The following is a 12,542-nucleotide window of genomic DNA, read 5'->3' on the forward strand; positions in this document are numbered from 1 at the left end:
CTGGACTCCCATCTGTCTCAAGATCAAAGAAGCTGCTTAATCAAGTACAAAATACATTTGCTGTACCAGTGTGTCCATTCATCTTCTAGAAGCTAGGGAGTCTTGTTGGGATAGACATTTCAGGGAGGAGACATGCTGGAGGCCAAGGCAAGTAGTAGGTGTGCCTCATCTTCTTGTCCTGGGAGTGAGGTGATTAAAAAAAAAAAAAAATTGTGGAGGAGAGATGATACACCTCTGAGGTTCAGCAGGGATAGTATATTGAAGACAGCAGAGAAGTCATGGAAGAATGAAGTTTAGATTTCGTGTTCTTCCCCTTCTCCATTATTACAGTGGTAGCGAGCCCTCATGGCAGAAAGTATGGAGGGTGACTACTTCTGGAAAAAAACCCCAACAAATTCCAGGAAACATATAACAGTTAGTTTAGTTCCTTAGTGTTTTCTTGCCGCATATTGTTATGGAAAACATTTGGCATCTATTAAGGAAAAATACTTTGAGTTCACCCTCTTGTAACATAAAAATCAAGTGTTGTATATTGGGAAAGCAGGGGAAGGTGAAAAAGAGCAAACCCAGTGAATCATATATAGCTTAGAGTGTTGGATCCCCATATCGCACAGAGTTTTGCAGGTATGCACAGGCTTACATGAAGTGTGGTGAGGAATTTATGACTTGGGTAGGAGAAGAGCCAGACTTGGAGCAAGGAAACCAGGACCTGTGGCTGGAAAACATGCTTAATGTAATCCTGTCTAGCTTGTGATAAAGACCAGTGTATGATACAAACTCCACATGCTTCTTAGGGGAGGTTCTGTTACTGTCTAGTTCACGGTTAACAATGTGGAATGTATTCAGCCTTGCAGATTTCATATACTCATAGATGTTGGTGAAGGATTTTGAGCTCAGTAAATTGCAAGCAGATCTATAAGGGAAGAGAAGAAGCCCAGTCAGGTGCAAAGCAAGGGCACAAGGCATCAGCCGTCTGACATAACGGAGGAAAGTACGTCTGGTTAAAAGTAACTTTTCAATTGAAAATTAGAAATGTTACAGACCTTACTGTATATTATCCAAAGAGACAAGTGGAATTTGTATTCAGAAAGACTTTTTTTGTAGAACTCGATGGAAGGGTGATAACGTGAGTAGGGTAAAAATGTACGACCTTTTAAAGCTTGCAAGAAATAATTGGAGAAAAATTGAGGTAGTGGCAGCAAATAATATTTGCTGTTGTTTAGGTGTCCTGAAATAATTGCAATTTGAAGAGTGGTCTCTTCAGGGTGTGATAGTTTTTTTTAAAAAAAGCAAACCCTGAAGAACGCTGCATGGTGTGGTTTATAATACGCCTTATCATCAAGGCTTACTTTGAATGGTCACAGTAGCATTTGGTATGTGTAGGTTTGAATCCTTCATTCAGGGTGTAGATCGTACAGTGCGTCATCAGACCCTCATTTGTGCTTCACTGCTGAAGAAAATGCTGAGTGGTAGGATAGTCCGTTTGAGGGATGTTACTATATTGCATTTGAATTGCGCTGTTCTACTTAACCATGTTTTCTGGGCAGGTTGTGCTTTTTGATGTATATAATGGCACCTGCGTGATGTACATGCGTAATGGCACCTTGGGGCTAGCAGTGTTTCCCAGCTGAGGCTCCCTCAGAGGATGGCTTGGCTGTTGCAACTGCTGATATATAGGATTAAGAGGAAATTTCCCATGAGCACAGAGGATTTTTTTGGAGGTATTAGATTCCGAAAGCATCCAATTTACTTACCCATCTCCTCCACTTCATGTTGTAATTTATGGACTGACTTTTATCGTCTCATTATGTCCCCTTTCTGGGCTGAGACTTCACTGCAGCTTGGCAGGAGTTGCCAGTACGTGCAAAGAAGATTCTTACGGTAGAGCTGGCCAGAGGAGGACAGAGTGGGAAAGGCTCCTGGGCCTGCAGCAACCAAAAATTTCTCTGTGTGACATGAAGCTTTTAAATGAGCTTCTAATTTAGATAAAGCTATGTTTGTCATCATGCTTCTAGTGCCTTCTGAGTTGACCACAGTAAAATAGAGACACCAAAGGGCAGCTTCAGTCATGCACTGAAGGCTGGAATCATGTCAAACAAGGAATTTCCATGGAAGCTAAAGCTATTTTAAAATGTCTGATTGAACTGGAAAATGGACTGTGGTTGAGCAAAGAAGAGTGTTAATAAGAGCAAAAGCCATCACCTGTCATCATTTTCATGCAGATGGTAGCAGAGTCTAGTATTTGTCCTTGTTGTAGTCACTATTTGATTAGTTGCTCATGGTTGATAGTTTCCTTTAGCAATGAATAAAGTATAAACCCCTAAGTTCAGTTAAGCAGATTTAAATACCTTATCCTTCTTTATAGGTATGGTAGCATCCACAGCATTCAATATTCCAGACAGTCAGGACTTGCATAGATTCTCCCTTGGATTGCTGGGCTGGATAAAATATCTTAATAGTTTTGGAGTCTTTTAATCACAAATACAAGTTAGAAACCATGTCAGTACCGGGATTTGCACTCTATGGTGTACTTGGCCTGCAAGTAAGTGATGGGATCGGTATGCTTTTTCTGAGTTGCCGATGATGTGTGTGTGCAGTGGTTGGGGTGAAGGCAAATGTGGTATCAGCTACTACTATTTTGACTTTCCTGATGGGTAAATTGTATTCTGTATTTTTGTGGCCATTACCCTGGACACCATAAGCCACTATAGTGAGCTGTTTGCAGGCCGAGATCTGTACTTCAGTGAAAGGCAAACTAGCAGGTTGCGCCAGTCCATGAGAGCAGGGCAGGCAGCTGTGAGCTGTACGGTCAGTTGGCAGTAATCTTAGCAGTGATGCATACGTCCCTCATGGGTGAGATTTTTAGGGGCAAAGAAATGCCGTAACTGAAAGGCTCACGTTTCTCTAGGATTACCATAGGGCTTAATTAGGTGAACTAATAAAAATGCTTGTGGTTTAAAACTACCCCATGTCTATTATCCCAAAGAGTAATGAATCGGGATGTTCTGATTGTTTAGACTAAGTAGGACGTTGCAGTCCTTTTGCTGATGAACTTCATTACAAGTTCTCCATTTCCTACTCCATGATCTATGCTGTCATTAGTCACCTCATCTACAGTGCCCTTTCAGTCCTGAGGAGGTTTGCGACTTAAAGAATGCTGCGCTCTTCTGGCAGTGTTTGTATCGTTGTTTGAGAGGTGAACAGTCTCTCATGTGGCTGTTATCCAGCTCTTCTGACTCTGAACATCGTCACCTTACACTTCTGCTTCTGCCCTCCCCAGTGCTGCTCTCTGACCCCATCTAGGCAGCGTTTGTATTGAACAAGTCTGTTGTGTTTTTTAGGGCATTCTGTCTTGCTGTGCGCTTCTCCTTCATCCTCTCAAAGCAGGGAGACTGTTTGGCTTCCAGCTAACTGATGTATTACTGTTAAATAGGAAGCTGTCCATCTGCAAAAAAATGCTTTCAGAAAGACAGCCTATAAACCATTCCTTTACAGCTTCCAAACCATAAAGGGAAAAACTGATCTGTAAAGTTCACTTTTATCCTATTAAAATGAAAACTGTTCTGAGTGATGAGTAAGAAGTCATCCTTTACATTTTCTCCTCTGTCTTTCCACCCAAAAAGGAAATAAATAAAACCCTCTCCATTTTCAGTTGCAACTCATCTTTTGATGAGCAGTGATGGAGTAAACCAGTGAACTGAGCTGTGCTGTCTGAAGATGCCACACTGAAAAGATCATAAGTAGAAGAAGGCATTCAGTACGTGTGGGATTGTGTTTACGTAATGAAAGGCGTGTTGACAGTCCCTGAGATTCCGTTTAGACCTGTCACATATGTTGATTGATAGACAGGTCCTCGCTCACAGCTGAACGATTTGTTCAAAAATAGGAAACTAAGGCTTGAAAGAGTTGATTTTGTCAAGAACCAGTTACTGGTAGAGTTCTGTAAGGACATGCAGGAGATACTGGTCTGTTCAGCATATAAAGTAGTGGTCTGGGAAAACACAAAACCCCAGGGTGCTTAGCAAGCATGACCAGTTGGTGATAACGCTAGGGCTAGGTGATACCAGTGTGCTGGCTACAAAGAGTTGAACCAGGAACCTCCTGTTAAAGTGACAGATCAGCTACCTGGCAAATGAGAGTCAGTGTGCATTGTGGAATTGTCGCCCAGATACTCATTAGCAGTGTTTCGATGGGGAAAAAACCTAGTGTATTGGGATCTTGACATAGGGTGACACTTACACAAGTCATCCAGTCTCCCAAGCAGGATATCTGGTTGCTATCTGGATGGTTATGGAAGTCAGTGTTCCAGGGACTCTTGCCACTGGTGTCTTTGGCTGGATGAAATAAGTTTTCCTGAACTGCTGTTTAGCTCAGTTTTAACAGTGGAGGTAGTCCATGGTCCAGTATGACTACTGCAGCGTATGGATGATCCATCGCTGCTGATACCTTGATTTATGTGCAGAACATCTCCTATCTTAACTATGTAAAAAACCACTGTCCTACGTTAACTTTTTGCACCTGCAGGAACAATTTCTATGGTGTATTTATAATTCTGTGTACAATTTGCTCAACTCCGGAGCAGGAACAGCCTGCCTGGGCAGTATCTACAAGGGGTTAGACTTTCCATGTAGTTTGTTAATTGATTCATTGAAACACATTCTAGCTTGGTGTCTGTGTTTGTTAAAAACTCAGAAAATTACATGACTTTAGTTTTAAGGTCTTGTGAGCACTGAGACTGTGAGTTGCTGGGGCTAGGAGTGCCAGAGAACAGAACCGTACAGGCAGGAGCAAACCCTAGAAGAGAAGAGGCATGTTAGGGGTGCCTGGCCCTGCAAAAGGCTGCCACCTGGTTCAGACCAGTGACAGTTGGTGCTAGTGTCCCAGGTGAGAGACAGACTGTCTCTTCCTGCCCCTCAAGCTCTGGCCTCAGGCACTTGTCTGCTATTTTAAAGGCACATCGGGGATACAAGGTCCAGCTCAAGGTTAGAGGCTTCTAAGTGCTGCAGGAGGCAGGAGAGATCAGTGCGGTAGGGAATATCGTGGTGATTTCTTGTAGTAAAACAGGGAAGGTTGTCAGTGTGGGGCCCACGTGCAGCTTGCTGGGGAAGATGAAGAAGTAGCTTGCTTACAATCTTAACGGAGTAGAAGCAAGCTGAATAGCAGGAGAGTTTTCTGTTGTACTAGACAAATCCAACATGAGACACCAGCTCGAAACTGAAGAATGACAAGTTCAGATGACGGAGAAGGTGTACATTTTTAACAGTGGAAGAAATCAACGTCTGGAACGACGTACAAGATATATATGTATACAGACAGAAAGGCACTCTTTTAGTTGAAAATCTTTATATCGAGATTGGAGAACTTCCGAAAAGGCATGTTCCACTTTGGCTACAAGTTTTTGAGTCAAGTACAGTAATTACTTCATGTTATGGTTTGTTCTGTGTTGGACTTCAGGCAGTGATTTTTATACATGTCACTTGACATTAAATTTATGAATAGTTGATGTTAGGCTGATCACGATCCTAGCTGTGTGATGTTTTTAGAGATGTTAAAAGTAGTATGCTTATTTGGGTCACTCCTGATAGTCTTACAGTTCTGTGCTCTTTTGCCCTCCAGCCTATCTGACCAGATGCTGCAGGTTGGTGTGAGGGAGATTTTGCTGTATGGGTTCTAGTGCTGTGGATTTACTTCTTTCCAATACCCACTTCAGTGTTTTGGAAAGATGTCTTTTTTTCAAAATACTTCAATTTCTGATGTGTGTATAGGAAATTCTGTAGTGTAGTCTAGTGCATCATGGATTAATTATCTCCAAAAAATGCTTTTTTTAATGTCGGGTATTTTTTCTGATTCTTAATGTCAGTCCTGTGCATGGTGCATCTCAGTCTTCAGGGTGAGAGAAGTTTATAATTAATAGTACCTGTGGGACTAAAGTGTCTCCTTCCTTCTCAACACTTATCCTCCAGAAGAATATTGATTCTGTTTTGCTGTTAAAGATGAATTGTTCAGACAAGTTCCGTTCTCAGAATAATACCGAAGTTAAATTTTACACCACCCTCACCCCCAATTCTTAAATAATGCTTGTACTTTATGTGTTAATGCATCATTTTTCCTGAACACAAAACTGTCTAAATGAACCCATTTATTGGAATGTTTTAATATTTCTTTTAAGGTGTGTGAAAGAACAGATACCTAATGAGATGTAAAATATTCCTTTTTATAGAAAATGAAGGTGCTAAATATATGTTTCTGTTTTCACAGGCTAAAGCCTATCTAAAGATAGCTATGGAAATAGTAAGACGACTGCCAGTACCTCCTGCTTGAAGTGTTTATCTCTGAAACTTACGAAAAAAGTGATCTTTTGGTGCAACCAATGCAGAAGAGTCCCGCTACCTAATTTTGTTGATGCCATATTTTAGTTCTAAGAACTTCTTTAGGAGTTAATTTGTTAGAGGTTAAATTAAGATTGTTGTAGTCACTGTTTTTCAAATCATTGTTTGGCCATGTCCAAATGGATTGAAGTATGCAAAAGGTGATAGACAATATTTAACTGCTGGGTTGTAATGTCATCAAGCAAGAAGGGGTGAAGTGTGTTTTTTCACATGTGCCCTGTTTTAAGGTCAGGAATGAAAACCAGCCACTCCAGACAAGCAGAATGATGAGAGGGATGCCAAGGTATAAGTCTTGCTTTAAAAAAATGACATTTACAGTACTCTGATTTGTGTCACTTTTCATTCAGCTTTTCACTTGGTTAACTAGCAAGCTGACCTTAAGTTCTGCAACATTTTAAGAATCAAATTCAGTTACGTAACTGCAATACTTTTGTGTGTTCATCTTAGAAGAAAATTTTAAAAATTCCACATATACTCTGAAGATTTCTTGTGATGGATCATGAGCAGATTCATTCATTATTTATTGGATAATGTTCGATCACGAAGCAATTCACGGTTTAGTGGAGAATGGATTACATGACTGTGAGGCTGATTCCTTGACTGCTTTGCATTATAATGGACCCAGACAGAAGACTAGGTAACCAAGGTCTTCACTGAAAACCAGATGTTGTGCCTGAGCTCAGTTTGCTGGGGGATGCAAATGATCAAGATAAATTAAATTTATGATTACGTACTCCTATTGCAATATAGCAACTTGGAATTTTAATATAAAGATATATTTTTGAAGTAAAGCAAAATTTGGTCTTCAAACTGTGTGACCTTCTGGTGTGTTTTTTTATGGCCTTATATTTTCGCAGTCTTTGTTTTTGTGTTGGTGTGTGGAAGTGGAAGAATATGCCTTCAGGGAATGAGTTTACCTTTACAATTAGGTGTTTGAGTTGACATTTAGGCTTTTTCATTTACACAAGTAAATCAAGTATGGGTATCTTAAACATATATCTTAACCATACCATACTGGTAATTTGCTCATACTAGGGAGTTCTGCTGTTGACCTCTGTGGGTCCAAGATCTTCCCTGTAGTCCAAATAATTATTCATAATTTTGAATGTAGTTGTTTTTTCTTATTGAAGTGATACAACATAAAAATTTGGTATACGTTTACATTAAGAATATTTAAGTATATGCATGCAGAATTTACACGGGAAAGCTAGACAGAAATTATGGGCTGAATTTCAAGCCTAGGTGATTTTGTAAACATGTAGATTATATAAACCAAAAAGTGTTGAATTTTTTGTTTTTCTTCAGGTCAGTCTTCGAACCTCCTTACCAGCACCCTCCCCCATGAGACAGCAGTGTTTGGCTTTTTCAGTAGCGTATTATCCCAAGCCTGTAGAATTGACACAAATATTCACTTCCTTTCAGTTGTCTAATATATTTTACAAAAACTAAAGCTGGCTTAGTGTTCTGCCCTTTCATATTTTATTGATAACCGTGTTTTGTAATTGAGTATTATTCTTACACATATTATTTATTCACTTCTGCTTTACCTATTGTAATTGTTGATATGTATGTCTGTAAGTAATCCTGTGGGTGTTTTGGCATAGTACAATCACAAATTTCAGTGGAAAACCCGGGATTTCTGGCTTTCTTTAGCAAAAGACTTGATACTTTTTGTACTATGGTTTGGGTGGGTTTTTTTTTTGTTCTGTTAAAAAGTTTAAGTCTCTGACACCCAGTTCGTGTTGAGACTGGGTGAATAATCAGTATACAGATACATGGTTGTTTGTTTTCCCTTTCTTTCTCATTATTTCTTGGGTTAGTTGAGGGATGAAATTGGCTTTCAAATGTCCTTGTATTTTTACTCCTTTTTACATTTTTCTCCTTTTAATTAAGTACTGTGGTTTTGCTCTGTTGAATTTTTCACCTGCAGAACTATTTTGAATGCCTTTATCAAGAAACTGGTTATAATGATGAAATATAGTTTCTAAGCCAACCTGAAAATTCATATTTAATTCATATTTTTGTGGAAGGATTGCACAGTGTAGTAGGTGAAACCTGATTTATTAATTTAAAGTTGTCAGGCATTTTTTTTTTTAAATAAAAAATAAATGTACAGAGTAGGTAGGACATTTCTGCATTTAAAGGATAGCAATGGTAAACCAAACTTAAAATGAGAACGTACTCTCTTTACTTTCCTCATTCTCGTGACTGAAAAAGTATGTTTCCCAGCCCTTCTCCTGCAAAGGCAATGAAGGGCATTGACACAATGTTAATGCTGCTTAATGGTATAGAAACACATACTCCTATTTTTGTACTATGCAGTACACTGTTAAATACATATTAATGAATTCTAGTCAACATGCTAGATTTGAAATCATATTTCATAAAATCACTGATACACGTTATTGGATTGGGAGTCTTGGTGGTTGAAGCAGTCGGAGGTTGAGCAGGAGAGTGGCATTTAACCATCGTTTATAAATATAGATTACTGACTTGATACACAGTGGTGTTTGCTTTTTTCAACTCCCAATATTTTACTTTCATCTCTGTGATATTTCCTAGTGTACTAGTACGTGGGGGTTTTCCCCCTAAAAATGCTAATCCCAACAATAGGACCTGGCTTTCCTGAGCTGCACGGGTAGATGGTCTTTGCTCCGGAGCAATGGAGACTTCCTGCAAAATTATCGTCGTCGTGGGTTACCAGCACAGAATTGTTGGAGTGTGCAGCACTGTAAGCTGCAGTTAACACACTGTAAAATCCCACAGAGGAAGAGAAAGAAAGAGGAAAGCTGGGGAGGCACAGGTCCGAGCAGGCAGGAGTGGGAACAGAGGCGAATATCAGTCCCAGGTCCCCTCCTGCGTCGATTAAGAGCAAAATTCCCAAGATCGCCTTGCATCACTGTCAGTTATTTTCACTTTCACAACATGGCCCTTTGTGTAGTGACCACAGTTCTTGTCTTCGCAGATAATTGCTGTGCTTTCTGGGGTGAGGAGCGTATGGGCTCTGTCTTAACACAGTGCGTTTCCCGGCTTTTAGAAGTTTTGGGTTTGATGAAAGTGAACCTGAAAGAGGGTACAGAATTTGTGTCAGTGAACTCTTTTGCTGTAAAAAATTTAGAGCTATGTTTAGGCCATTGTGAACTGTTTAGCCTTCAAGACTGCTGTTTGTGCAATCGTTCACATGTTAAAATTTCTCACAACAACAAAAAACATTTTAATTGTTATTTGAAGTTATAGAAGTAGTTCGCAAATTGTTCATTTTCTTCTACTGATTCAGTTTGAGTTTAAACTGCAACCCATTTTTGCTCTGATTGGTGATCATGGTGATGAAATCACGTTAACGCAGACAAAAAATGGCAGCAGCAGGTCATCTTCAGTATATTAACAAATCTGAAGCAAGTTCAGAATTAGAGGTTTTTAGTTAGACTCGCTTAGATCCAATGCAGGAGGTAAATCCCCCATAATGTCTTTTCCTTGGTAACTATATGGTTTTCACCTGGACCTACTTGAACTCCCTGTTGGGTTTTTCCTGCTTGTGATGCAGTTCATGGTGGTTAGAGCAGGCTTTGACCTGAGGCAGGTGCTGTGTACTGGTTTGTTGGTAAACTTCGTTCAGGCTATTAGTGGGGCCCCTAATGAACCAAAGGCTGCAATCAAGTGGGGGGAAAAAGGCTGTAAAGAAGGGGTGAATCTTATGCCTGTGGGAATGTCTCCAGGTTCCCAGAGACCCTGCCATAACAATATTGGGGTTGCAGGTGCAAGAATGTATGTTGGAGAGTAACAGCAGGAGAGCGACAGGAAAGGAAAACTTGTCTGTTGCTTAGGTGAATGATTAAAGAGCTGCAAGAGGCTCAGGCACCAAAGATGCTATGCAACAATAAAAAGGGGATTTCAGTACTTAGTCCAGATGTGCAAAGCTTCTGTCAGAGCATCACCAAGGTCCGTACCCAAGTCACAGGCAATACTTGTTGTCCTAGGTATCACTGGTGGGGATAGGATCTCCATGATTCCTTCTCTACAGGGTTTGCAGTACTTGCTCAAGGTGCAAAAAGCTTGTTCTATGCCTGCCCTTGGCTGAGAAGATTCAAATCCATAGCTCCTAAATTTAGGAGAGGTCCTCAGCCACCTGGCTTAGTCTTTGCTAAGGACCATCAAGGAGTATTCATCACTACTTCTGATCAAGCTGTGTGGCTTGAGGAAGAAATAAGGAACATAGTCTTGATGATATCTAATTGATTTTTGGCTTGGGCTGGACTTTGATCCTTGCTTCCAGTCTTACTGATGAATTTTACCTAAGAAGTCTCTGAATAAAACGATCAATTCTTAGGCTGATGTCTGGCATTGTAGCTGCTTACTGTCTTGAGAAAAGGCTCTGTGGTTCTGCTTTTGGGTTTTGACGCCCACTTGTCATTTTAGTTTCTCCTGGCCACACCTGGGCCTATAGTGCTGTCATCAATTTTGCTTCACAGGAATGCTTCCTAGCAGAGATGGTTAGGGGGGAAGGCTCCTGCTTAAGGAGGACGCCTGACAATCAGATCAATCTGAATTGCTGATTTAATTTCAGAATTGACTTATAATGGCAGGAGTTATAATGATAATTATATTTTATTTTGGCAGCATATCAGCCAAGGCAGCAGTATATCAGCCACAAAAAACACAGCAAAAGAATAAAATCATTCCAAAGGTAGTTTTCAGCATGAATTTAAGATTTATCTTTTTTTTTGCACATTCTGTTTTACATTACAAATATATTAAGTCTAAAGAAAAGGTATATTCAAAAAGTCTAAAAAAAAGGTATATTCAAAAGTGTGTATTTTTTCATTATCTTTTGCATTATCTTTTTTTTTTTCCAGCAAGAGGACAGGCACTGCTGCTTGTCATTCCTTACGCACCTATTCCTCTCTGTTTCTCTGTTTGTATGACTCTGTATCTGAAACCCACTTTAATCAATGCAAATAAATGACTTCTCCTAGGGAGTACGTGAGTCTTCGAACAAGCTAGGGTGGGGAAGAACATCTGTTGTCCTTCAACATTGCTTTGAGGGCTTACAGATTTATTTGAAGTGTTTTCACTCATACCACTGGGATTTTCTAAAACTTGTGTTATTTCCTGCGGTCCAGATTTTTTCTCTTTTCTGTGAGAGAAAGGCAGGAGACTCCCCACATTTGCCTCCCCCATGTGAGCTTCCTGTTACTGAACAAGGTCTGTTTTAAGAATACAAACTTCTGGTTGCTTTTTCTGAAAAGTGTTAGCTTATTTAATAATGATTTTCTAATGGTACTTATGGGTACTTTTTACTTCCAGGGATTTCCCCTCCACCCCCCCGGATTAGAAAATACTATAATTTATTTTTAAAGCACAGTTTAGCTGCCTATTTGGGGGAAACAAACAGGGTGAGAAGCCATCTTATTAAGCCAAACCCCTGTTCTGTAGATTTAATTTTGGAGTGTTTGTCCAGTGTGTAAATGTTGCAAATATTTTTACATTTCATTAAGGGAAACTGTTAAAATGAACAAAAGTTCAGGAGCCTGAACACTTCCCTGCTCTACAGGGAGCATTTTGAGGGTGGCATGAGATCTGTCTGCAGGCTGGTCAGACAGGCCAGGGGGAGTTTTAGGGGGTTTTATCTGCTGAATCTACATGTCTCTTTTTTTTTTTTTTAGAGGAGGAATCTCCATATAAACGGGTTTTTGTCTGTGATACCTTGAGGCCTCTAATTAATTACATTTCAGATGGAGTCAGGAGGGTTTGGGTTCACACTCCCTGCTTCCTCCTGCAGGATAATAGGACCCAATGGCTATGTTGGAGTTACTTTTTAGAACAAGCGTTAAAAGGCTGGGAAAATGTGCCTCGTAAGCATCTAGGCTTTGAAAACTTGGTCTAATAAACCCACATTTATTTGTGAGTGCCAGCACTGCTGGCATCTCTTTTGTAGTGCCTTAATATCCTAAGCTTTTAGAAAGCCTGTGAATTTGTTGCTTGTTTGCACTTTTTTATAAATGCGTGTTTTACAAATGCATTTCTTATTAACACACACTGCTACTTCACTTTTGGCTTAATTTCTCCACAATATAAATAAAACTCTTTTTGTAAAGCAATTTTCCTTGACTATTGGTAATGCATCTGGAAAGTTATTCCTCTAGAGAAAGAAAT

General features: G+C 39.8%; 1 protein-coding gene across 6 annotated transcripts in view; it reads left to right on the plus strand.

The window, feature by feature from the left end:
• NUBPL (NUBP iron-sulfur cluster assembly factor, mitochondrial) overlaps positions 1-12,542 on the plus strand; it is a 159,222-nt gene that overhangs the window by 79,118 nt on the left and 67,562 nt on the right. For 2 of the 6 annotated variants that reach the window (XM_055715914.1, XM_055715918.1), the window contains one exon: positions 6,259-7,199. The exons of the other annotated variants lie outside the window; for them this stretch is intronic. In XM_055715914.1, the coding sequence (XP_055571889.1) occupies positions 6,259-6,321 (63 nt within the window). In that variant the 3' untranslated portion in view covers positions 6,322-7,199. Of the gene's footprint in view, positions 1-6,258; positions 7,200-12,542 lie in introns of those variants that run through there. 6 annotated transcript variants of the gene reach the window in all.

Source organism: Falco cherrug, chromosome 7, assembly GCF_023634085.1.
Source record: "Falco cherrug isolate bFalChe1 chromosome 7, bFalChe1.pri, whole genome shotgun sequence".
In the NCBI taxonomy this organism is placed as follows: Eukaryota; Metazoa; Chordata; class Aves; order Falconiformes; family Falconidae; genus Falco; species Falco cherrug.